At 46.8% G+C, this 26,253-nt stretch overlaps 1 protein-coding gene across 1 annotated transcript in view; it reads left to right on the top strand.

The window, feature by feature from the left end:
- The window catches only part of MPO (myeloperoxidase), a 73,342-nt gene extending 47,485 nt beyond the window's left edge, over window positions 1-25,857 (top strand). Inside the window, exons 9-14 of the mRNA XM_084650636.1 lie at window positions 1,868-2,028; window positions 10,312-10,558; window positions 12,543-12,713; window positions 17,304-17,541; window positions 21,543-21,754; window positions 23,665-25,857. Coding sequence (XP_084506762.1) covers window positions 1,868-2,028; window positions 10,312-10,558; window positions 12,543-12,713; window positions 17,304-17,541; window positions 21,543-21,754; window positions 23,665-23,687 — 1,052 coding nt within the window. The 3' untranslated portion in view covers window positions 23,688-25,857. The remainder of the gene's footprint in view (window positions 1-1,867; window positions 2,029-10,311; window positions 10,559-12,542; window positions 12,714-17,303; window positions 17,542-21,542; window positions 21,755-23,664) is intronic.
- Window positions 25,858-26,253: the final 396 nt, after the last annotated feature.

The following is a 26,253-nucleotide window of genomic DNA, read 5'->3' as shown; positions in this document are numbered from 1 at the left end:
GATGCAATCAGTTGGTTTAACTGCTTATTTTGGGGGGTGGGGTTTAAACCTTCTTTTCTGGGGTTGTCAGATCCTGATTGTCCCAGCTCATCTTCAGACTTCGAAAGAAAGAAAGAAAGAAAGAAAGAAAGAAAGAAAGAAAGAAAGAAAGAAAGAAAGAAAGAAAGGAGGGGCAAAGAGCCTGTTTAGGGGCACCTATTTGTAGCACATGGGTCCCACAAGCCTCCCATCCTGGGGTCCTTCTGGAGCTCTGAAAGCCTATGTGTCAGCCACACCTGCAGGGAAGTGCAAGGTGTCAGATCATGTTCCGGAGAACCCACTCTTTTCTAATGCCCCCTTCATGGTTTCTTGCTGTGACCCCCAATTGCCTGTGGGATTGGGATCTGGCATCAGGGGAGTTTGAAAACCTTACGGGATCATAAAGCTTCCATCTCAGTTACCCCAAATTGGCTGAAATACTTCACTCCTCTCACCATGTCCCTGCCCTCGTTTCTCTACCGTTCATATCTCAGGCCTTACGTTCCACTGCCATCCCTGCAGATGATATATCTTTCTGCAAACAAGGTGGCCAATCCTGATGGGATCTAACCAGACCAGTGAGAGCAAAATACACTCTGGTGTATCACACATAGTCTGACTACCATGATGTTCAGGCACAAACCAGTATCCTATTAGCTCTCTTCCATGTCATCCTGGCATCAAGCACAGGCAAAATATTGCCGCAGTTCCTATGAGACACAATTAATAAAGATTTAAAGGACACTAATATAATTAATGCCAATCATCAAGGGCTTATGGAAAATAGGTCCTATCAAATTGATTTGAGCTCTTTTTTTTATGAGTCTACCAGTTTGCTTGATAAAGATAACAGAGGCAAAGTAATATATTTCTACTTCTGTAAGGCATTTGATTGGTGCCTGGTGACATTTTGATTAAAAAACTAGACTGATAACAAAATGTGCCATTAAATGGATTAAAACCTGGCTATCTGACAGGTCTCAAATGTAATTGTAAATGAGGAATCATCATTGAGTGGGTCAGTTTCTAGTGCGATTCCGCAGGCACCAGTTCTTGGCCCTACATTATTTAACATTTTAAAATAACATTTAACATTTTTATCAATGATCTGGAAGAAAACATAAAATCATCACTGATAAAGTTTGTAGATGACACAAAAATTGGGGCAGTGGTATATAATGAAGAGGAGAGGTCATTGATATAGAGCAATCCAGACTGCATTTTAGTATGTATTTTATTATGGCTGAATATAAAGTTATACATCAAGGAACAAATGTAGGCCATACATACACAATGAGGGGCTCTATCCTGGGAAGCAGTGACTCTGAAAAGGACTTTGGGGTCGTGGTGGATAATCAGCTGAACTTGAGCTCCCAGTGCTGTGCCATGGCCAAAAGGGCTAATGTGATCCTGGGTTGTATAAAGAGAGAAATCTCAAGTAGGAACAGAGGTTAGCAGAGTGGAGAGTCCTGTCGGTGTGAGTTAGCAGTAGGCTGTGAGCAGCACTAGGGCACCTCCCCATGCTAGGCCAATGCATTGCATTAGCTCTGAAGAGCACAGATTGCATTACTGTGTTGAGTAAATTAGGCCGAGACATTTATGACATGTTAGGAATTAGCCTCTTCGCTTTGTGGAAGTCAGAAAATGTGAATTCTGCATAAAATAACGGGGAGGGTAAGAGTAGCTGGGTGGTGAATGAGAGTCTGGGGTGAAAGGGTTACTTATGGAGTTCTTGGGAGGGAGCATGGACCTACTCAGTGGGAGGAGCAGTAGGGGGTTGAGGGGAAGGAGATGTGATTACAAGGGGAACAAGGCTGGGAGACTGAATTAGTGGTTTTGATTTCCACAGGTGACACTCGAGCCAATGAAATGCCAGAGCTGACATCTTTGCACACACTTTTTCTCCGGGAGCACAATCGCTTGGCCAGAGAGCTGAGGAGATTAAATCCACAGTGGGATGGAGAGAAGCTCTACCAGGAGGCCCGGAAGATCATAGGTGCCATGATCCAGGTACCAGTTGTAATGACTGGTTTCCTGCAGCCATGCTGCCTTGGGCTGTGAGCTTATAGGCGAAGCATGGTCAGGTTTCATCAGTACTTGAAAATGGGACCATCAAGGGAAATCTGTGTTCCTACAGGAAGAGGCAAAAGGGGTCAGGGAGGTGGTGCTTTTCCTTCTGAGTCAGTTCTGAACCAATGCCCAGTGTGTTGCTGGGGAACTGTGGTACTGGAGATGCTGTCTGAAACCAAGCTATGACCTCATCAGGTCAATAGATAGTCCTCAGCACTGTTCAGAGGGGAGTAGGTGTTGGGCTTTGCCAAATTCCAATTTGACATCCCTAAATTCCTCTGGATATAATAGATATAAAGTAGCTATATGTTCTATGCAAGTGGTGTCTGCATTTCCGTGGTGGGTGGAAAGATACTGTATATCTGGTTTGAAGTATTTGGGATAGCAGATGTCACATGGATGTAAGATATGGCAGTAGCTGAGGGATGCTGAGAAGGGTGTTCCTCTTTAACACCCTCTCATCAGCTGCTGAGAACTTCTGGAAAATGTTCCTCTCTGGCTAAGCAATCAGATGCCTGATGCCAGCCCCTCAGAGACTCCCTGTCTGAAAGCAAGAGCACACAATGGCCACTGCTGAGTTACGCAGGTGGGGGAAATCACTTTTCACTGTGGGGAGTGGGGAGTCTTGTCTGTCTTGTCAGACTTCCTGCCTAGACCTCTCTGAGGAATATGGGGACAAAGAAAGTAGGAGGGAGCAACATTGTGTAAATGCTGTGGGTTTAAATTTTAAAATGCTGGATGGGCATTGAATTAACATTGCTCTGACTGTTAGACTGTGCCCTGAGGAAGGGGCTGCTCAGTGAAGGTTCGCACTGGGGATGCACACAAGGAGTCACAATTTTTCTGGTGGTCCCCTGTTGTGATGTGGAAGAAAAACTCCTACAGCCCTTAGCAGCACACAGCATATCCCCCTCCTCTTCACTCTGCATCAACAGCACATCCAGCCAATTCCACTATCTGCTGGGCTGTATTAGGCTAGGGAATACCATGTTGGGGAAACCAGTATTTTTCTTATGCTCCACTTGTTCAGATTCTCCCTTTAATATTAGAAAAGGGTCTTTAGCGATAGCTGGTTTGGAGTTTTCGGCTGGGATGATTTTCTGATGGAAATTGCCGTTTCAGCATTTGAGTTTACTAAGTCTTTTGACACAGTCCCACATGACATTCCTGTAAGCAAACTAGAGAAACATGGCCTAGATTAAATTAATATAAAATGGGTGCTTAACTGGTTGAAAGACAACACTCAAGGAGTGGTTACCAATGGTCTGTTGTCAAACTGGGAGGATGTTATGTAGTGGTGCCTCACGGGGGTCTGTCCTGGGCCTGGTACTATTTGCTATTTTCATTAATGATTTCGATAATAGAGTGGAGAGTATGCTTTTAAAATTTGGAAATGACAACAAGCTGGGAGGACACTTTGGAGGAGAGGATTAGAATTCAGAACAACCGTGACAAATTGGAGAATTGGTCTGAATTCAACAAGATGGAATTCAGAAAAGACAAGTGCAAAGTACTTTGCCTAGGAAGGAGACATCACATGCACAACTACAAAATGGGAAATAACATGCTCGATAGTAGTACAACTGAACAGGATTTTGGAATTACCATGGATCACAAATTGAATGTGAGTCAACAATGTGATGCAGCTGCGAAAAAGGCTAATATTATTCTGGGGCATATGAATAAGAGTGTCATATGTGAGACAGTGGAGGTAATTGTTTTGCTCTACTCAGCACTTGTGAGGCCTCAGCTGGAGTACTGTGTCCAGTTCTGGGTTCCACTAGGAAAGATTGGAATAAATTGGAAAGAGTCCAGAGGAGAATTACAAAAATGATCAAAGGTTTAGAAAACCTGACCTATGAGGACATAAACTGGGCATGTTTAGTCGTAAGAAAAAAAGACTGAGGGAGGTGGAGAACTGATAACAGTCTTCAAATATGTGAAGGGCTGTTATAGAGGACAGTGGTCAGTTGTTCTCTACATCCACTGAAGGTAGGATAAGAAGTAATGGGCTTAATCTGCAGCAAGGGAAATTTACTTTAGATATTAGGAAAAACTTTCTAACTCAGAGGATAGTGAAGTACTGGAACAGGTTACTAAGGGAGATTGTGGAATCCTCATCCCTGGCAGTTTTAAGAACAGGTTGGACAAACACCTGTCAGGGATGGTCCAGGTTTACGTGGTTCTGGCCTAGCACAGGGGAATGGACTAGATGACCTTTCAAGGTCCCTTCCAGCCCAACAAATCTATGATTTTGGCATTTCCTAAACAAAATATTTTGGACTATTTTGTTCTGCAAACATTGTTGAAATTTCAACTTTTCATTCTGACTAGGGTCGGATATAAATGTTGAAATATTGCAATTTCCCACAGGATGGAAATTCTGACTTTTGCTCAGCCCTAACTCCAGCCTTTATAGTTGTAGAGAAAACCTTGAAAATGTGAAATGAGTGTGATGCCTGCCTGAATCGTCAGAGGGCTTGAAACAATAGCTCTGAGATGCATGGGCTGCCCCTGTCAAGGTTCCTTCCCCACTCTGAACTCCAGGGTACAGATGTGGGGACCTGCATGAAAACCTCCTAAGCTTACTTTTACCAGCTTAGGTTAAGACTTCCCCAAGATACAAACTATTTTACCCCTTGCCCTTGGTTTTCCACTGCCACCACCAAACATTTCTCTGGGTTCCTGAGAAAATGTTGTTTGGAAATGTCTTTCCCCCCCAAAATCCTCCCAACCCTTGCACCCTACTTCTTGGGGAAGGTTTGGTAAAAATCCTCACCAATTTGCATAGGTGACCACAGACCCAAGCCCTTGGATCTTAGAACAATGAAAAAAAGCATTCAGTTCTTGAAAAGAAACATTTTAATAGAAGAAACAGTAAAAAGAAAAGGATCACCTCTGTAAGATCAGGATGGTAAATACTTTACAGGGTAATTAGATTCAAAACATAGAGAATCCCTCTAGGCAAAACCTTAAGTTACAAAAAAGACACACAGACAGGAATATTCATTCTATTCAGCCCAACTATTTTCTCAGCCATTTAAAGAAATCATAATCTAACACATACCTAGCTAGATTACTTACTAAGTTCTAAGACTCCATTCCTGTTCTGTCCCTGGGAAAAGCATCACACGAACAGACACAGACCCTTTGTTTTTCTCCCTCCTCCCAGCTTTTGAAAGTATCTTGTCTCCTCATTGGTCATTTTGGTCAGGTGCCAGCGAGGTTACCTTTAGCTTCTTAACCCTTTACAGGTGAAAGGATTTTTCCTCTGGCCAGAAGGGATTTTAAAGGTGATTACCCTTCCCTTTATATTTATTACAGCCCCATTCATTGCTTTGGGGTCTTGAGTGCAGATAAGAACATAAGAATGGCTATACTGGGTCAGACCAAAGGTCCATCCAGCCCAGTATCCTGTCTACTGACAGTGGCCAATGCCAGGTGCCCCAGAAGGAGTGAACCTAACAGGTAATGATCAAGTAATCTCGCTCCTGCCATCCATCTCCACCCTCTGACAAACAGAGGCTAGGCACAGCATTCCTTACCCATCCTGGCTAATAGCCATTAATGGTCTTAACCGCCATGAATTTATCCAGTTCTCTTTTAAACCCTGTTATAGTCCTAGCCTTCACAACCTCCTCAGGCAAGGAGTTCCAGAGGTTGGCTGTGCACTGAGTGAAGAAGAACTTCCTTTTATTTGTTTTAAACTTGCTACCCATTAATTTCATTTGGTGGCCCCTAGTTCTTATATTATGGGAACAAGTAAATAACTTTTCCTTATTCACTTTCTCCACACCACTCATGGTTTTATATACCTCTATCATATCCCCCCTTAGTCTCCTCTTTTCCAAGCTGAAAAAGCCTAGCCTCTTTAATCTCTCCTCATATGGGACCCATTCCAAACCCCTAATCATTTTAGTTGCTCTTCTCTGAACCTTTTCTAATGCCAATATATCTTTTTTGAGATGAGGGGACCACATCTGTATGCAGTATTCAAGATGTGGGTGTACCATGGACTTATATAAGGGCAATAAGATATTCTCCGTCTTATTCTCTATCCCTTTTTTAATTATTCCTAACATCCCGTTTGCTTTTTTTGACTGCCGCTGCACACTGCATGGATGTCTTCGGAGAACTATCCACGATGACTCCAAGATCTTTCTCCTGATTAGTTGTAGCTAAATTAGCCCCCATCGTATTGTATGTATATTTGGGGTTATGCTCAATAATGGTGATAATTTAAATGTCAGCACTATTAACTCTTCTGGAAATTGGTTATAGTATGCAAGAAAGGATGGACGGGATTTCACAGATCTGCACAGGCTGCTGGAAACAGCATCTCCCTTTGGAGCCACAAGTGGATGGTGTTTGGGAGACACTGCCACTTTCAGCCCTCATCTGACTTGTGGAGCCGAAAGGTCAGAAGGGAGGGGCAGAGCCCCCCCAAGAGGGAGGCCAGTGCCTGAGCTCTCGGCTGGGGAAGCTTCCCTGAGAATTTTTACTCCCCCAGCAGCGCTCTGGCCCTTCGGCAGCACTGCCAAAGACCCAGAGTGACCGAGGGAACCAGTTCTTCAGCTTCTGGCAGCTCATCACTGGTTAGAAGGGACTGCAAGGGTCATCTACTTTAACCCACTGCCAAGGATTTCTTGTGTCAAAACCAGATTTCTCAAACTGGGGTCTGCAGACCCCTGAGGGTACCTGAGGGGCTCTGCTGATCTCCCCATCCCTCCATCAACTCCTGCCCCTCCCTCCCAGCGCTTCCTGCATGCCAAAAGTCTGTGGGGCTAAGTGGGGCTAAGGCAGGCTTCCTACCTGCTCTGACTCCGTGCCACTCCCGGAAGTGGCCGACATGTCCCTGCAACCCTTGGGGGGGGGTGTCCACACGTTGCCCCCGCCCCAAGTGCTGAGTCCGCAGTTCCCATTGGCCATGAACTGCAGCCAATGGGAGCTGCAGGGGTGGTGTCTGTGGGCAGGGGCAGCGTGCAGAGACCCCCTGGCCACGCAGCCTAGGAGCTGCTGTCAGAGGGATGTGCCAGTCACTTTTGGGAGCTGCCCGAGGTAAGCACTGCCCAGCTGGAGCCTGCACCCGTCACCCCCTCCTGCATCCCAACCCATTGCCCCAGCCCAGAGCCCGCTCCCACACCCAAACTCCCTTCCAGAGCCTGCACCCCACACCCCCTTCTGCACCCAAACTCCCTCCCAGTGCCTGCACCCTACTCCCTCTCCTGCACCCCAACCCTCTGCTCCAGCCTGGTGAAAGTGAGTGAGCATGGGGGAAAGCGAGCAACAGAGGGAGGGGGGATGGAGTGAGCAGGGATGGGGCCTTGGAGAAGGGGTGGGGCATGGCCTCAGGGAAGGGGGCAGGGCCAGGGCTAAGTGGAGGGCCTTGGGTGTCCCCGAAAAATTTTAAATCAAGGGTGTCCTCGGGTTGCTAAAGTTTGAGAACCACTGTCTTAACCATACAAGACAGCCTGCTATCCTGCCTCCTTTGGAAAACCTCCAGTGTGGGAGTTTCCATGACCTCCAGAGGCCTCTGTTCCATTGCCCTACTGCTCTTACAGTTCGGAAGTTTTTCCTGAGATTTAATCTAAATCTGCTATGCTGTAGTTTTTACCGATTTCCTCTTGTACTGTCCTCTATGGCAAGAGAGAACAACTTTTCTCCATCTTTTTTATGGCAGTCTTTTAAGTATTTGAAGATCATATTATCTCCTCCTTTAATCTCCTCTTTTCCAAACTAAACATATCCGGTTCCTTCAGCCTTTGCTTATGTGGCTTGTGTTCCATTCCTTTGATCATCTTTGTCCCTCACCTCTGGATCCTTTCCAGTTTCTCTTCATCCTTTCTACACATTGGTGACCCAAACTGGACACTGTACTCCAGCTGAGGCCTAACCAGCTTTAGGTTAATACAGCCTAAAATTGCATTTGCTTTTTTTGCAACAGCATCACATTGCTGACTCATGTTGAAGCTGTGATCCACCACAACCCCCACAGCCTTCTCAGCAGAGCTGCTGCCAAGCCAGTTTTCCCCCATTCTGTATTTGTGCATTTGGTTTTTCTTCCCTAAGTGTAGCACCTCACATTTGTCTTTGTTGAAATTCATTTTGTTGTCTAGCCCAGTTCTCCAGTTTATCAAGATCCCTCTGAATTTTAGCTCTACCCTCCAAAGTGTTGGCAACCACCCCCAGCTTTGTGTCATCTGCAAACTTGATCAGTGTGCTCTCTATACCTACATCCAGGTCATTAATAACAATGTTAAACAACACTGGGCCCAGAACAGATTCCAGTGGAACTCCACCCAAGACCTCCTTCCAATCTGACATCATTCCATTAATAGTTACTCTTTGTTTGTGGTTGTTTAACATATTATGTATTCACTTAATGGTAGTTCCACTGAGCCTGCATTTCTCCCACTTACTTATTAGAATGTCTTGTGGGACTGTGTCAAAAGACTTGCTAAAGTCAGGGTATTTATGTTCACCGCATTTCCCCCATCCACTAAACGAATTACCTTGTCAAAGAAGGAAATCAAGGTGGTTTGACATGATTTGTTCTTGATAAATCCATGTTGGCTGCTTGTGATCACCCTTCAGCCTCCAGGTATTCGCAAATTAACTGTTTTGTACATTGCTCTAGTAGCTTCCCAGGGATGGAGGTCAGGCTGACTGGTCTGTAGTTTCCTGGCTCCTCCTTTTTCCTCTTTTTAAAGATGAGCCCCAGATTTGCCCTTCTCCAGTCTTCCGGGACCTCTCCTGTCATCCATGAGTTTGCAAATATTATTGCCAGTGGCTTTGAGATTTCTTCAGCTAATTTCTTCAGCACCCTGGGATAAATAACATCAGGCCCCACTGACTTGAATTCATTCAGATTAGTCAGAAGATCTCTGATGTGTTCTTTACTTATCCCGATCTGCATCCCTTCCCCTTTATTGTCTATGGTAACTTCGCTAGTCGTCCAGTCACGTGTTATTTGGTGCGTGAAAACTGAAGCAAAGTAGACATTGAGCAGCTCTTCTTTCCTATCATCTTCCATTACCAGTTCACCTTCTCCATTGAACAGTGGACCCTCAGCATCCCTGATCTTCCCTTTTTTGTCTGACATATTTGCAGATCCCCTTCTTGTCTCTAACATTCCTTGCCAGCTGTAACTTATTCTTTGCCTTGGCTCTCCTGATTCTGTCCCTACACACTCACGCTATCCCATGTATCCTTCCTTGGTGCCATGCCCCTCCTTCCATTTCTTTTATGGATCCCTTTTGGTTTGTAGATAGCTATGAAGATCCTCATGAAGCCACATTGGCCTCTTGTGGCTTTTCTTTTCTTTTCTCTGCACTGGAATAGCTTGATATTGAGCATCTAGGATTACATCTTTTAGGAACCACCAGCCCCCTTTGACTGGCAAGGTCAAAGAAATGTGCCTTGCACCTGGAGTGGAAAGCAAGGAGATATGGGATGGTCCTTGATTCTTGGGGGAGTTCATTGCACTGTGTCAGACTAAACCCGGAAAAAGTCTTGTCTCTTACACCGATGATCTTTACTCTGATTGTTGAGAGTTCCATTGTGCCAGAGGAGCAGAGTTGTCGATCACAGGTTTCATCCGGGAGCTTTAGCTAGTCTTTTAGATACCCTGGGACTGAGACCTTGAACTTAATGTGAAATTCTATGGTAAGCAAGCGTAGGAAGTAGAGGACAGGTCTGATGTGCTCACAGTAGCCTGCTGGGGCGTGTTTTAATTCTTTTCTGAGCAAACATGAAGGGTGGAAACTTTGTTATTTGTAACGAAAGCTGAGATTCTGAAACAATTGCATGGCTGGGGAAGCCGCAGCCATATGCAGAGGACTTTTGTGCTGACACCCAAATCTGGCCTGCCGAAGGATGCATCACTGACCATGTGATAAAATGGCCAGCTGTAGAAAGGACCATGAGTCTGTGCCACAAAGTTAGGAAGTAAGTTACAATCTGGTACCTGGGACTAAAGTGTGTTTGGGTGAAAAGAGTGTCTGGCCAAGTCAACAGACAGATTGTTGGGTAGCCCCTGTCCTGTGCACTTTCTCTGCTCCCATTTTGTACAAGCACTTGCCCTTTTATTGCGTGTTCCCAGACAGGTGGTTTTGAAACAGTTACATAGAATAACTCTTGGGAGATGAGCATAGCCCTCTCTGCACTCCCAGGGAGCTGATGGTTGGTGCCATGAGTGGATCATCCTCTCCTTGTTTTCCCCAGATTATAACCTTCAGAGACTACTTGCCCCGCGTGCTGGGAAATAACTTCAGGAAAGCTATTCCTTTCTACAAGGGGTACAATGACTCTGTGGATCCCCGAATATCCAGCATCTTCACCATCGCTTTCCGCTTTGCTCACGCTTCGATTCAGCCCTTTGTGTTCCGCTTGGATGATCGCTACCAGCCTGTAGGCCCCCCAACTCTCCTCAGCAAAGAATTCTTTGCTACGTGGAAAATTGTGACACAAGGTAAAACCCTTCCTGCAGTCCTACTCTCCGCTGCCCCACACCCATTCTGGTCAGACACTTCCCGTCTGCCACTATGGCCAGACTTCACAACAGGATACATCAACATAGGGGTCGTTGTCTCAAAATCAGCCAGTGAATCCTGCCAGTCACCAGTGGCCAAAGCATCTTGCCATCCCAGCACAGTTCCTCTGAGTGGTCAAAGTAGAAACCGTCCTCTTGGGGTAGCTCACACGTGGTTGGTTAAATGTTTATAGTTGTTAATAAAATCACTGAAGATAAACATTTTCCTGAGAGGGGAGGAAAAAAGACCTGAATGCAGGAAGTTTGGAGTTATGTGAGGTATTTACATGGTCCCCATTACCATATGGTCTGGGTCTCTCACAATCTTTAAGGTTTCAGAGTAGCGGCCGTGTTAGTCTGTATCTGCAAAAAGAAAAGGAGGACTTGTGGCACCTTAGAGACTAACCAATTTATTTGAGCATAAGCTTTCATGAGCTACAGCTCACCAATGAAGTGAGCTGTAGCTCACGAAATCTTTAAGGTATTTATCCTCACAACACCCCTGTGAGATAGGGCAGACATCTGGCATCAGCCACTGTCAGAGACAGGACACTGGGCTAGATGGACCACTGCTCTGAGCCAGGATAGCCGTTCTGATATTCTTACTGTCCCCAGTTGCAGATGGGGAACTGAGGCCCAGAGAGAATACAGGAGAGATTCACAAAATCCCTGTTTAGGCACCACTGTAAGTCACAAAACCCCCACTCAGCTGCCATTTAACCCTTTAGGTGCCTAAATGCATTTGCTGCAAATGCTCCTTTGGGGTCTATGGTTCTACCCTGACCATGTTCCTCCACCTATCTTCCTGCAGGACCCAGTCCAATGGGTGTGCTCAGAACATGCCTAATGCTACACAGAACAGTCAGGCAAGGAGGGAGGAAGAGGAAGAGCTGGCCTCCCTTATAGCCTTTAATCCAGTGGCTAGGGTACTCACCCAGGAAGGGGGAGGCCCCAGTTTAATTCCATCCTCTTCCTGATGAGGCGAAAAAGTTTGAAGAGGGCTTTCCCACCTCTTAGGTGAGTGCCTTAAACACTGGACTATAGGGAGATTCTCATGCTTTCTCTGGCCCAATTAATATTTAGTTACAGTAGAACAGCTTTCACAAGAGAGACTGACAGCACTGCTACCAGAATATCCCATAGTTCAGTCATTAGGGTGTTCATATGAGCAGGGGAAGAGCCTTGGTCAAATCCCTTCTACATATCAGGCAGAGGACGGAATTGAACTTGGTCTCCCATGTCCTGGGTGAGTGCCCAAACCAGTGCACTGAAGGTTATACAGGAGGCAGCTTCCTCAGTGTTGTGGGAAGCTAGGCAGCCATCTAAACCTCCTGACTCCAGCAGAGGGGTTCCTGGCTGTGGATTGCTAGCAGAGATAGGCGTCTTCCTGCAGCCTGGATTTGGGTGCTGAACTCTGCGAGGGGGTGGGGCTTAGAACACTGCCCTCTGATCTGCCTCCCCCGTTGGCTAGTTGGGATGGCTCCCCACCGAGCTTTGGTGGAGCCTTTCCTCGGGTGCCTCTCTCCCCCACCCCCCTATGCACTGATGCCTACCTCAGGCTTTGTGGGTCCCCTGATTTTCCAGGCACCGAGAAGTGAATCTTTACAATGGCCATGCACCTTTTTTGGATTGGGGCCTGAGTATCTTGCCCAAGGCCTCCTAGGAAGTTTGTGATGGTGCAGGGAATTCAACCTAAGTCTCCTGAGTCCCAGGTCAGCATGTTAACTGCTGGACCACCCTCCTTTTCTGAAGGAGCACTTTTCCAGATATCAGGAAATTCAAAGCTTAGGTTCCCAAGTCATCTACTATACCAGTAGATGTATGAACAAAAGCCCAGGTAGGGCCTCTGTTTCAAATGCGGTGTCCATCCCTAATGTTGTTGGATGTGGAAGGCCATTTACTAGTACCTGTTTAATTCCTGCAGGTGGCATTGACCCTATTCTTCGTGGCTTGATGGCTAATCAGGCCAAACTGATGACACAGAGGCAAATGGTTGTGGATGAAGTCCGGGATCGGCTGTTTGAACAGGTCATGAGGACTGGACTGGATTTAGCGGCACTTAACATGCAGCGGGGCAGAGATAAAGGTCTCCCAGGTGAGGATCCCAGCTGGCTCCATCTCAGAAACAAAACTCCAGAGGAAATGGAAAAACCAAAATGCCAAACCCCACAGGAATGAATGTAAATTGCAGTATATTCTAGAAACGTAGGGGGAAAACCAGACAGTCCCATAATGGAATACAGAGAAATGTAGTCAACCTTAAGCCATCCACATACCCTGCGACAAAAAGTCTGACATGGAGAATAAATATTGACAGCACAGTGTTGGCTTGGATCTTGCCGGAATCTCTTCTGGGTCCTGTCTGCTTTACTGTGCCACAGTAAACCAATAGGTAGGAAAGTGGATGAAGGGAAAGCAGTGGACGTGTTGTTCCTTGACTTTAGCAAAGCTTTTGACACGGTCTCCCACAGTATTCTTGCCAGCAAGTTAAAGAAGTATGGGCTGGATGAATGCACTATAAGGTGGATAGAAAGATGGCTAGATTGTCGGGCTCAATGGGTAGTGATCAATGGCTCCATGTCTAGTTGGAAGCCGGTGTCAAGTGGAGTGCCCCAAGGGTCGGTCCTGGGGCTGGTTTTGTTCAATATCTTCATAAATGATCTGGAGGATGGCGTGGATTGCACCCTCAGCAAGTTTGCAGATGACACTAAACTGGGAGGAGAGGTAGATACGCTGGAGGGTAGGGATAGGCTACAGAGGGACCTAGACAAATTGGAGGATTGGGCCAAAAGAAATCTGATGAGGTTCAACAAGGACAAGTGCAGAGTCCTGCACTTAGGACGGAAGAATCCCATGCACCGTTACAGACTAGGGACCGAATGGCTCGGCAGCAGTTCTTCAGAAAAGGACCTAGGGGTTACAGTGGACGAGAAGCTGGATATGAGTCAACAGTGTGCCCTTGTTGCCAAGAAGGCCAATGGCATTTTGGGATGTATAAGTAGGGGCATTGCCAGCAGATGGAGGGACATGATCGTTCCCCTCTATTCGACACTGGTGAGGCCTCATCTGGAGTACTGTGTCCAGTTTTGGGCCCCACACTAGAAGAAGGATGTGGAAAAATTGGAAAGAGTCCAGCGGAGGGCAACAAAAGTGATTAGGGGACTGGAACACATGACTTATGAGGAGAGGCTGAGGGAACTGGGGATGTTTAGTCTACGGAAGAGAAGAATGAGGGGGGATTTGATAGCTGCTTTCAACTACCTGAAAGGGGGTTCCAAAGAGGATGGCTCTAGACTGTTCTCAGTGGTAGCAGATGACAGAACAAGGAGTAATGGTCTCAAGTTTCAGTGGGGGAGATTTAGGTTGGATATTAGGAAAAACTTTTTCACTAGGTGGGTGGTGAAACACTGGAATGCGTTACCTAGGGAGGTGGTGGAATCTCCTTCCTTAGAAGTTTTTAAGGTCAGGCTTGACAAAGCCCTGGCTGGGATGATTTAATTGGGGATTGGTCCTGCTTTGAGCAGGGGGTTGGACTAGATGACCTCCTGAGGTCCCTTCCAACCCTGATATTCTATGATTCTATGAAAGTTAGCCACTGACTTAGCAGCCAGTGTGGAGCTAAGAGCTGACTGGAGTTAGATGCTTAGCGGCATAATCCTTTACGTTCACATCACATTGCACAGAACATTGCAAACAGTCACTGATGAACTCTTCTCTTTGTGTCACAACAAACATATTATCTTCAGTTGATAAATGGCAAAACTGGCATGGAAGCTAATGACTTGTCTGCAAGAATCATTGCCAAGCCCGGACTAGAATTCAGGAATTTCTGCATTCTAACTCTGCCCAGCTCCTGAACCACGCTGCCTCTTTGATTCAACAAATCGCATCTTCTCACATGTCCTGTCTGTGGCTCATAGAATCATAGAAGATCAGGGTTGGAAGGGACCCCAAGAGGCCATCTAGTCCAACCCCCTGCTCAAAGCAGGACCAATCCTCAACTGAATCATCCCAGCCAGGGCTTTGTCAAGCCTGACCTTAAAAACCTCTAAGGAGGGAGATTCCACCACCTCCCTAGGGAACCCATTCCAGTGCTTCACCATCCTCCTAGTGAAAAATTTTTTCCTAATATCCAACCTAGACCTCCCCCACTGCAACTTGCGACCATTGATCCTTGTTCTGTCATCTGCTATCACTACTTATTGTGTGGCAGATGTGCCCCTGCTGTGAGCAGGTCAGTGTCCTCAGGAGCCAACCGTAACACCTCACAGCTAAGATTGCAGAAGTGGAGGAGTCGTAAAGAAAAGTAGCAGGTAGAAAAATGATAGTGGATGCCTTTAACTCCCCTACGATTCACTAGACCATGGTGAGTAGGAGTAAGGAGGTGATTTTACCTCTGTGTACGGCATTGGTGGGACCAGTCTTGGAATGTTGCGTCTATTTCTGGTGTCTCCAATGAAAAAAAATGATGACAAACTGAAGATGGTACAGAGAAGTGCCACTAAAAAGATTTGAGGGCTGGAGAAACTTACAGTGAGAGACTTAAAAAACTCCACCTGACTAGCTGATCAGAAAGACGATATAGAGGTGACTGGACTATACTGTTTCAGTACCATCATGGGGAGAAAAGCCTGGGTGCTAAAGGGCTCTTTAATGCAGAGGAGACAGGCAGAACAAGAGCCAATGGCTAGAAGCTGAGGCCAGACAAATTCAAATGGGAAACATGGCACAGATTTTTAATAGAGGGTGATTAGCCATTGGAACAAGCTGCCAAGGAAAGTGGTCGATTCTCACCTCCTTAAGTCTTCAGAGCAAGACTGGAGCCTTTCTAGAAGAGAAAAGGAGGACTTGTGGCACCTTAGAGACTAACAAATCCGATGAAGTGAGCTGCTCATGAAAGCTTATGCTCAAATAAATTTGTTAGTCTCTAAGGTGCCACAAGTCCTCCTTTTCTTTTTGCGGCTACAGACTAACATGGCTGCTACTCTGAAACGTTTCTAGAAGAGATGCTTTACTCAGACACATTTAGTTGGGCTCAGCACAGGAGAAGCTAAAATTTCTGGCCTGTGTTACTCAGGAGCTCAGACTAGATGATCTAATAGTTCCTTCTGGCCTTACACTCTATGAATCTGGGAATGGTTTGGAATATCAGTTTGGTACCAGAATGATACCTTTTTATATCAGCCTGTTGAGGTGCCTACAGAAGAAGCAATTCTCAATTCAGATGTGGTCTACACCAGGAAATTAGGTCAGTATCACTACATCGCTCAGGGGAGTGAATAATCCACACCCCTGAGTGACACAGTTAAACCAACCTGACCCCTGGTACAGACCTAGTTCCGCCTCTTGGGGAAGTGGAGTACCCATGTTGACAGGAGGTGTAGATAGCGTCTTCATTGAAGCACTGCAGTGGGGCAGCTGCAGCGTTTTCAGTGTAGACAAGCCCTTAGTCTTGAGTAATAGACAGGAGTTAATAAAATTAAAATGGAGCATAGAAGCTTCCTGGGCTAACAGTGATCACTGCCCAATTAGGCTGATATTGTAACTAGGATAGCATTGTGGTGGGAAACTTAATAAGGCAGACTTCAAAACTATGAGGAATGGTGATAAATTCACAGTTTTCAAGGCCAGAAGTAACCTCTAGGATCTAATCTGACCGGCATAACACAGACCATATAACATCAGCCTGTCATTCCTGCAGTGGAGGGAATAATTCTTCCCTGCTTTTTAAGGCAACACAACTGGGTCTACTACCAGGTGTCTGAACTAGAACAGAACATTTACAAAGATACCCAAATTGATTAAAACCCTCTAAATGAGGATAATTTACTCCCTCCCTTGCTAATCTGTTCCAATGCTTCATTACACTCACTGTTAAAAAGCTGCAATTTATTTCTCATTTGAATTTGTCTAACTTCAGCTTCCAGCCATGGGATCTTATTCTGCCTTTATCTGCTAGAGCAAAGAGCTCCCTAATACCTGGTGTCTTCTCTAGATAGGCAATTATTGACAGGATTAAAGAGTCTCTTAATCTTTGTTTTGATAAGTGAAATACATTGAGCTCATTAAATCTCTTAGTGTAAATTGTACTTTCCAGATTTCAAATGATTCCTTAGCTCTTCTCTGAACGCTGCCCAGGTTTTCAATATTATTTTTAAAGTGTGGAGACCAGAATGGGATGTAGTGTTCCAACAGTGATGTATTCAGAGATGACAGAATCTCACTAGTTCTACTCAACATTCCCCTCTTTATACATCCAAAGATCATTTTGGTTAATAGCAGGTGGAAGAATATGTTAGAATCTTAAACTGTAAATGGAGCCTGAAAGTAACTTAAGACTCCATAGAGAGACACAATTATTCATGTGCCTCTGACACCAAAACAAACAAAGAGTAAAAGCTGCCGGGTAGGAAAGGGTTATGTCTAAAACAGCATGATCTAAAGAATAGACATCCTGCCTGAACTATACCGATCGTGCCAGGTAAGGTACTAATTGGAACTAAAGTTGACACAAAGAGTTGACACAAAGAACAGAAAATCAGAGACAATAAGGGGAGAGCTTTAGAAAAGACTTCAAATACACTAGAAACAAATATGTGACTGCGTCACCCAAGGAAGAGGAACAACTTGCTAGCACAGATGGGAGGGAGATGGTGGTATTGACTGCTCTGCTCTGGTTCTGCAGGGTATAACGCCTGGAGGCAATTCTGTGGGCTTTCACAGCTTCGCAACTTTACTGATCTCTCTGAAGAGCTGAGAAATGATAAGCTAGCCAAGAAGTTCATGAACCTGTACGGGACACCAGACAATATCGACATCTGGATTGGGGCACTCGCGGAGCCATTTGTTCCCAATGGCAGAGTTGGGCCCACCATGGCTTGCCTCATTGGATCTCAGTTCAGAAAACTGCGAGATGGGGACAGGTAAGAGATCATACAAAGATAGGAATCCCAGTTGATATCTACTTATTCTTCTTCGAGTAGTGTCCCTGTGGGTGCTCCACTGTAGGTATTCTGAATACAGAAAAGGGGATCCCCATTCATAGAAAGCCACTGGAATTTAAGCCTGTAGTGGTCCCTCACTCTGAAGTGGGAGAGGGAGGCTACTCTGCCTCACTACAGGCAGACTTCAGGCAGACCCTCACTACAGGCAGACTTCAGGCAGACCTCACTACAGGCAGACTACAGTAATAGTCTTATAGGGAAGAGCTCCAGCCCCTTTTTGGGGAGTGGGGGCAGAAACACAAACAGTCTTTAGCCTGCAGCCACCTGGCTGGGCAGACAGCTACAAACCGTCTGTAGAGGGGCTCTGGCTCCCTCTGGGCGGAGCGGAGTCACAATTAGGGCTCTTGCAGGGGTGAGTGCCAAAGCAGTCTGGGGGCTCAGGCGGGGCAGAGCGGGAGCTGAGCACCAAAGCAGACAAGAGGCTCAGGCGGGGGGGGGGAGAAGGGGGGTGTGAACGCCAACACAGGCCTCTTTGCCTATGGTGGGGAGGCTGCCATCCAGGGGTGGGGTATCAGGGGGACGCAGGCCCACCCAACTCCACTGCATCCCAGCCCAGGCCCCTGAAAGTGGCAAGGTGATCTGCCACTGGGTCAGCGGGGATTCCAGCCGCAACATGCTGACTCACACTCTGGCAGCAGGACCGGACTAGAGTCTGGTCTCCCTGGGGCCCCCCCACCACAGTCTGGATGTAGGGTCCCAAACAGGGCCGGCTCCAGGCACCAGCGAACCAAGCAGGTGCCTTGGGCGGCCAATGTAAAGGGGCGGCAGGACGTCGGGCTCTGGGGCGGCAATCCGCCCTCGGCGGCGGCGGGATGTGACTCTTCTACAGTCACCGGCGGCAATTCGGCGGCCACACCATCACTCCGCTTCCGTGTTCAGCCACATGTTTTTGGGGTTTTTTTGCGGCTTGGGGCGGCAAAAACATTGGAGCCAGCCCTGGTCCCAAAGGTCCCCTCTCTGCTCGGGGTACTTGGCCACGGGTAGCTCCGGCAGCTCCTCGGGGTCCTCGTCTGCCTCCCATGATGGCAAAGTGTCGGTCCACTTGGGCTGGACCAGGCTCTTGCAGGAACGTCTGCTCCCCTGAAGAGACATCCGGTCTCTCCTGTGGCTCAGTAACAGAGGAGCTCCTGGTACTTCCAGTGAAAGGGGTGGGGCGGGCTTGGCTTCGCCCACCCAGGGGAGCATAGAATCAGAGAATCCCAGGGTTGGAAGAGAATTCAGGGGGTCATCTAGTCCAACCCCCTGCTCTAAGCTGGGCCAGCACTAGCTAGGTCATCCCAGCCAGGGCTTTGTCTATCTGGGCCTTAAAAACCTCTAAGGAAGGAGATTCCACCGCCTCCCTAGGTAACCCATTCCAGTGCTTCACCACCCACCTAGTGAAATAGTGTTTCCTAATATCCAACCTAGACCCCACCCCGCGGCAACTTTAGACCATTGCTCCTTGTTCTGTCATCTGCTACCACTGAGAACAGCCGAGCTCCATCCTCTTTGGAACCCCCCTTCAGGTAGTTGAAGGCTGCTATCAAATCCCTCCTCATTCTTCTCTTCTGCAGATTAAATAACCCTAGTTCCCTCAGCCTCTCCTCATAAGTCATGACTTCGTAATCATTTTCATTGCCCTCCGCTGGACTCTTTCCAATTTGTCCACATCCCTTCTGTAGTGGGGGGACCAAAACTGGACACAATACTCCAGGTGTGGCCCACCAGTGCCCCGAGTAGAGGGGAATAATCACTTCCCTCGATCTGCTGGCAGTGCTCCTAGTAATAAAGCCCAATATGCTGTTGGCCTTGTTGGCAACAAGGGCACACTGTTGACTCACATCCAGCTTCTTGTACACTGTAACCCCTAGGTCCTTTTCTGCGGAACTGCTGCTTAGCCAGTCAGTCCCCAGCCTGTGGCGGTGAATGGGATTCTTCCTTCCTAAGTGCAGGACTCTGCCCTTGTCCTTGTTGAACCTCATCAGATTTCTTTTGGCCCAATCTTCCAATTTGTCTAGGTCACTCTGGACCTACCCTACCCTCCAGCATATCTACCTCTCCCCCGAGCTTAGTGTCATCTGCGAACTTGCTGAGGGTGCAATTAATCGCATAATCCGGACCATTAATGAAGATATTAAACAAAACTGGCCCCAGGACCAACCCCTGGGGCACTCTGCTTGATACCGGCTGCCAACTAGACATGGAGCCATTGATCACTACCCGTTGAGCCCAACAATCTAGCCAGCTTTCTATCCATTTTATAGTCCATTAATCCAATACATACTTTTTTAACTTGCTGGCAAAAATACTGTGGGAGACCATAAAAAAATGTAGTGGTCCCTCACATTCCACTTCAGAGCGAGTCCGCTCAGCCTCATCACAAAGCCCCATTCATTACAAAGCTCACAAAGAGAAAGATTTCAGAGTAGCAGCCGTGTTCGTCTGTATCTGCAAAAACAAAAGGAGGACTTGTGGCACCTTAGAGACAAACAAATTTATTTGAGCATGAGCTTGCGTGAGCTTCAGCTCACTTCATCGGATGCATGCAGTAGAAAACTGATGAAGTGAGCTGTAGCTCACGAAAGCTTATGCTCAAATAAATTTATTAGTCTCTAAGAAGTGGTTCGGGACTATTTAGAAAAGTTGGACGTGCACAAGTCCATGGGGCCGGATGCATTGCATCCGAGAGTGCTAAAGGAGTTGGCGGATGTGATTGCAGAGCCATTGGCCATTATCTTTGAAAACTCATGGCGATCGGGGGAAGTCCCAGACGACTGGAAAAAGGCTAATGTAGTGCCCATCTTTAAAGAAGGGAAGAAGGAGGATCCTGGGAACTACAGGCCAGTCAGCCTCACCTCAGTCCCTGGAAAAATCATGGAGCAGGTCCCCAAGGAATCAATTCTGAAGCACTTAGAGGAGAGGAAAGTGATCAGGAACAGTCAGCATGGATTCACCAAGGTCAAGTCATGCCTGACTAATCTAATTGCCTTCTATGATGAGATAACTGGTTCCGTGGAAGAAGGAAAAGCAGTGGACGTGTTATTCCATGACTTTAGCAAAGCTTTTGGCATTGTCTCCCACAGTATTCTTGCCAGCAAATTAAAGAAGTATGGGCTGGATGAATGGACTATGAGGTGGATAGAAAGCTGGCTAGATTGTCGGGCTCAACGGGTAGTGATCAATGGCTCCATGTCTAGTTGGCAGCTGGTATCAAGTGGAGTGCCCCAAGGGTCCGTCCTGGGGCCGGTTTTGTTCAATATCTTCATAAATGATCTGGAGGATGGTGTGGATTGCCCTCAGCAAGTTTGCAGATGACACTAAACTGGGAGGAGAGGTAGATATGCTGGAGGGTAGGGATAGGATACAGAGGGACCTAGACAAATTGGAGGATTGGGCCAAAAGAAATCTGATGAGGGTCAGCAAGGACAAGTGCAGAGTCCTGCACTTAGGACGGAAGAACCCCATGCACCGCTACAGACTAGGGACCGAATGGTTAGGCAGCAGTTCTTCAGAAAAGGACCTAGGGGTTACAGTGGACGAGAAGCTGGATATGAGTCAACAGTGTGCCCTTGTTGCCAAGAAGGCCAATGGCATTTTGGGATATATAAGTAGGGGCATTGCCAGCAGATGGAGGGACATGATCGTTCCCCTCTATTCGACACTAGTGAGGTCAGGCTTGACAAAGCCCTGGCTGGGATGATTTAGTTGGGGATCGGTCCTGCTTTGAGCAGGGGGTTGGACTAGATGACCTCCTGAGGTCCCTTCCAACCCTGATATTCTATTATTCTCTTATTCTAAGGTGCCACAAGTCCTCCTGTTCTTTTTAAAGAGAAAAATGTTGCTTGTGTTCATGTTTCATTGGAAATGACATGCCAGCTGTCCCGAGTCTATCAAAACCCACAGGATAAAATCTGTTGCTGCTCTTTTCCTGTTTTGGGCAGATTCTGGTGGGAGAATATCGGGATTTTCACTCCCCAGCAGCGAAGCGCCCTGAGACGGATCAGCTTGCCACGTATAATCTGTGATAACACCCACATTACTGAGGTTCCCAGGCGTATTTTCTATGCCAATACTTACCCCAGAGACTTTGTGAACTGCAATCGGATACAGAAGCTGGACCTCTCAGCTTGGAGATCAACGCATGCTGGGGAAGGTAGGTATGGAGAGAACTGGCTGGCTTGCACTCAGCGTAACATGGGGAACTCAATTTTCAAAGTAGGATACGCAAAGGTGCATGTTTGCATCTGCATTTATGGGCCTAGATATATACTTATGGGGCATATTTTCAAAGGTTTTAGTTGTTTAAAGATGCAAATAGGGGCCTAGTGAGATTTTCAAAAGCACCTAAACTGATTAAGATACTTTAGCTCCCTTGAAAATCAGTGCGAGTTCGGCATGTAATTCCCTGAAGTGCTTTTGAAAATCCCACTGGGTGCCTATCTACATATTGAGGTGCCTAAATAGCTTTGTAAAGCTGGTTCTTAGGTCCAGAAACTGGTATATAGATGCCTAATGCAGATTTAGACGCCTCCATTTAGGCACACAGGCTTGAAAATTGGGCCCGTTATGAGTAAGCTCATGGGCATGCAGTCCCTCAGCATGGCTGGTCAAAGGTAAAGCTAACCTGGGCTGCCAGGGATGACTTTATATAAATGTTTAGCTTGTTACCTCTTCAGGACAGGGTCTTCCTGTCACATCGAAATTACCATAGTGGGTCAGAGCAGCAATCCCTCCAGCCATCTGTCCTTGTTGTCTTGTTCTGAGCACATTGTCAGTGCTTAGCAAATAATTGCTGAGGGATCAGGAGTGGCTCCCAAGATAAGGCTGAGTTGAGAGTTATTCCTGCTTAGGGCCCCCAGTGGGCTAGCACCACCTCTGCCAGTGGGCAATGCAGGGAGCACAGGGGGCTGTGGGATGGACGTGAGGAGCAGTTCCGTGCTGCAGAAGGAGAATGTTTCACTATGGCTTGCCAAGAGGAGTCCTGGTTCAGGGAGCTGGAAGAGGTCAGCTGCAGTGGGTCACTCCCCTGCAGAGGCTAGCAGATCCCCTTCTCACACAACAGCCATCCTGGTAACCAGGGAATACCTGGTGGCTGCATCCTGGGAGTGTCAACTGATGGTATCTGAGGAAACATGAGAGGTGAGGTCTGGCACGAGGAGATCTCTCTACTGCAGTGCAAGCTCAGGCTTGCAGCCCCGGGCTTCCCGCAGCAGGCTAGAGCAGGGCTGGTAGGTGCTTCCCTGCCTTTTCCTTTTGCAGAACTCAGCTGCTCCTCAGCCCTTTCTGATCCTTCAGGTTCTCAACTGAGCAGGGCCGGCTCGAGCTTTTTTGCCTCCCCAAGCCAAAAAAATAAGGCAAACAGAGAGCTGCCAAAGAGCCGCCCCAATATTGGCCAAAATGCCGCCACTCCACAGGGGCCGCCCCAGGCACGTGCTTCCTTAGCTGGTGCCTGGAGCCTGCCCTGCAACTGAGATACGTAGCTCCCCTTCTTCAGCAGCTAAGTAACCAACTAATATCCAACAGATAAAACATTGAAATTTCTTGCCCAAGCTACATTTGAAAAAATTAGAAATTAACTTATTAATGACTGTTTATCTAATTATTACAATTTTAGACTAAATGAGGTCACCTGTTCAAGAGGACCCATTGTGATATACAACCAACTGCCACCCTTCCTGTCCAGTAGATTTGCACGCTCTGGTTCAAGTGGTAAAAATGCCAGGGGCGTGAGGGACACTGTACACAAAGTGTCATGAGTTCTCATTGGTAGATGTCTTAGACTTAAAAGTCGTACTTCTAAAATGTTCTTTGGCCATCTGTTGGCTCCTGTGCCTAGTCAGATGGGAATCCTGCTTTGCTGTACTGGACTAGGGTAATTAGAGAAGGACTCCAGCTGGGCAAGGTGAACATCTCCCACAGAGCCTGAGGGCATCGATTGGTGGATATATTGCCTCTCTCCCCTTTGTCCTCCTGTTCCTGCTTAACCCATAGAGATAAAACAAAATCCCAGCCTCCCAGGGGCCTTCACTGCTTTATTAACACCTTGCCCATTTCACCCCACAGAAGAAGCATCCGGTGACTACTAGTGATGGAAGCTGAAATTCCCCTGGAGGGCTGGATTCAGGATGCTGCCCACAAGGATTCTTTACCACATTCAGTCCAATGATTTTACTGCCTGGAATACACGGCATAAGTGCTAGCGTTTGGCTTGATTTTGTTTTGCATGAGGCCTCTTCAGTGAGATGCAACCAAATTAAAGTGAGCATTGTTAAAAGACATTCCAGTGCAATATATGAAATGTTCTAAACATGACATTACAGAGCAGAGAACGGCACTAGAATGAGTTTTCAAAACGACAACAGAATATTTGACAATCAGCCAGGAAGCTGCCTTCTTACGAAATTCACACAAATTTGGCCTAAATCAGCTTTTTCTTAAGAGCCATTTCTTTTTGTCTGATTTTCCATAATCATATGGGTCTCTGTTGGGAGATGGTGTTGTAGGATAAAGTAGGTCCAACGGATGCACTAGAATTTCTCTGCAATGAACTCTCAACGTACCTCTTATTTACTAAAACTCTGTTGTGCTCTCTGAGTTAGTATAACAAATCCTAGAATTTTTCCTTTAAGAGAAACAAAGTTTGCAGATTTTCCAGGGGTGCATTTGAACGAGACAGTAATGATTGTCAGCCATGTGATGCCACTTAATTATTGTTCTTTGGTTTCTAGCATAAAAAAGCTTCTCTTTCTGATTTTCCTGGAATGGTGAGTCAGCAAAGCGTCTCTATTGAAGAAATGAGACATTAACTCATTAATTCCTAATCTTTTTGCAGACTTTGGAAAAGTCATAGAATCTCAGGGTTGGAAGGGACCTCAGGAGGTCATCTCGTCCAATCCCCCGCTCAAAGCCAGACCAATTTCCAATTTCCGGCCCAGATCCCTAAATGGCCCCCTTGAGGATAGAACTCACAGCCCTGGGTTTAGCAGGCCAATGCTCAAACCACTGTGCTATCTCCCCCCAAGCTATTCCATGGTAGTCACAAAAGAATAAGGATGTGCTATTAGTGTTAGCACCACATATGAAAGGAAATTGGCGCAACAGCCTCAGTTCTCTGGGCTGGGGAAGAAGCACTTGGCATGAGTCTTTGCATCCTAAACCTGGGTGATGGGACCAGTCCTGGCGCTAAGTAGAGCAGCTGGAAGATGAAAACCAAATGGGTGCAGGGATGCCTTAACTATGCTTCCTTTTCCCCTGGCTCCATCCCCATCTGGCAGCTGAGGTGCAGGAGAAATTACACAAGCTCTGTGCCACCTTAGGATTCCCTTAGGCAGGGGGAATCCACCAGCAATTGATGCAGTGATAATTGTTTAGCTCTCTGGAACGGGGTCCACTAGCATTAGAATTGCTTTGCCCAGCTGAAGTGGCTAGAATTGTGCAAAGTAGCCCTATGTTTGGGTGATTTGGTGCCTAGCTATCCAGTCTCATAGGCTGTATAAATTTGGAAAGCCAGTGTGTTCATTTGTGTGGTTCCTCTAGCATTTTAATTTAATCCTCAATTAATTTAATTAACTCAGGCATCAGTGCAAAGAATCTTCTGCTGAGTGAAGGCTGAGAGTTTGGGATGTGAATAGTAATTGCTAGTGACAGTCACAAAGCCACAGTGTGATCTTCAGCATTACACAACAAGGGACTCCTCTGATTTTCAGGTCTGCTCAGAACATGAAGTCCTCTCTCAGTTAATGTACATGCCCCTGTGTCATGTTAGGACTAGAATAAGCAAAGCTGGAGAAGAAAATCATTCTCTGTTAGAACTCTTCTGTCCTCAAAATTGTTTGAGTCTGGGTCTAAGCAGCAGAATCAGGATTGCATCCGCAGGGAGGCAGGAAGTGTGTTTATTACACCCATGCCGATTTATGTGGGAAGCTGGGCACAATACAGATGGCAGTGACTCTTTCTTGAGCCTTTGTCTGTAAATAAGCTTTCTTTCACTTAATTAATTATAAGGCTAGAGGGGCCTATAGTGATCATCTACTCTAACTTTCTGTATAACACAGGCCACAGAACTTCCCTGAATTAATTCCTGTTTGTTCTAGAGCAGATCTAGTTCAAATAGTCTCATTCCACACATATCCCACCATTCCTCAAGTGAGGGGCAAACCAACTTCTCCTTCGCTCCTGTAATGGGCCTTGAGTTGCTATGCCTGCTGTATAACCACTCTCTGTGTAACGCATCGCCCAATAAAATGCTTTTTGGAACCGAGGCTGACTTTCCTTTCCCTTGTGCATCGCGATGAGTGCAGTAAGTCGTGAAGGGAGGTGGGTGAGGACAGGTATTGTGCAGGGACTCGGCAGGTACGTGCTCAAATCCAGAGGCACGAGCCAAAGTAGAGAATGCTGAAAAGCAATTGCCCTGCCGAGTCCCTGTGCAGCAGAGGCATGGCTTAGCTTCCTGGGACATGGGATACCGTGACAGAAAACTGAGGAGGAGAACGGCAGCGGGCATGGTACAAATCAACAACTGCCTCTCAGAGAAACAGCTGATAATGAAACCCCCAGCCCTCCCACAGAGCGGACAAGACATCCCCGCTGAGCCCTCAAAGTAAGTACGGGGGATTGCAGGGACCGGTGCCCATGAGGCTGAAATTGCTTCCT

The sequence above is a fragment of the Lepidochelys olivacea genome, assembly GCF_965140295.1.
Source record: "Lepidochelys olivacea isolate rLepOli2 genome assembly, chromosome: 17".
NCBI classification, from domain to species: Eukaryota; Metazoa; Chordata; order Testudines; family Cheloniidae; genus Lepidochelys; species Lepidochelys olivacea.
Note: the sequence above shows the minus strand (reverse complement) of the source record. Positions and strands in the feature narration are given on the sequence as shown.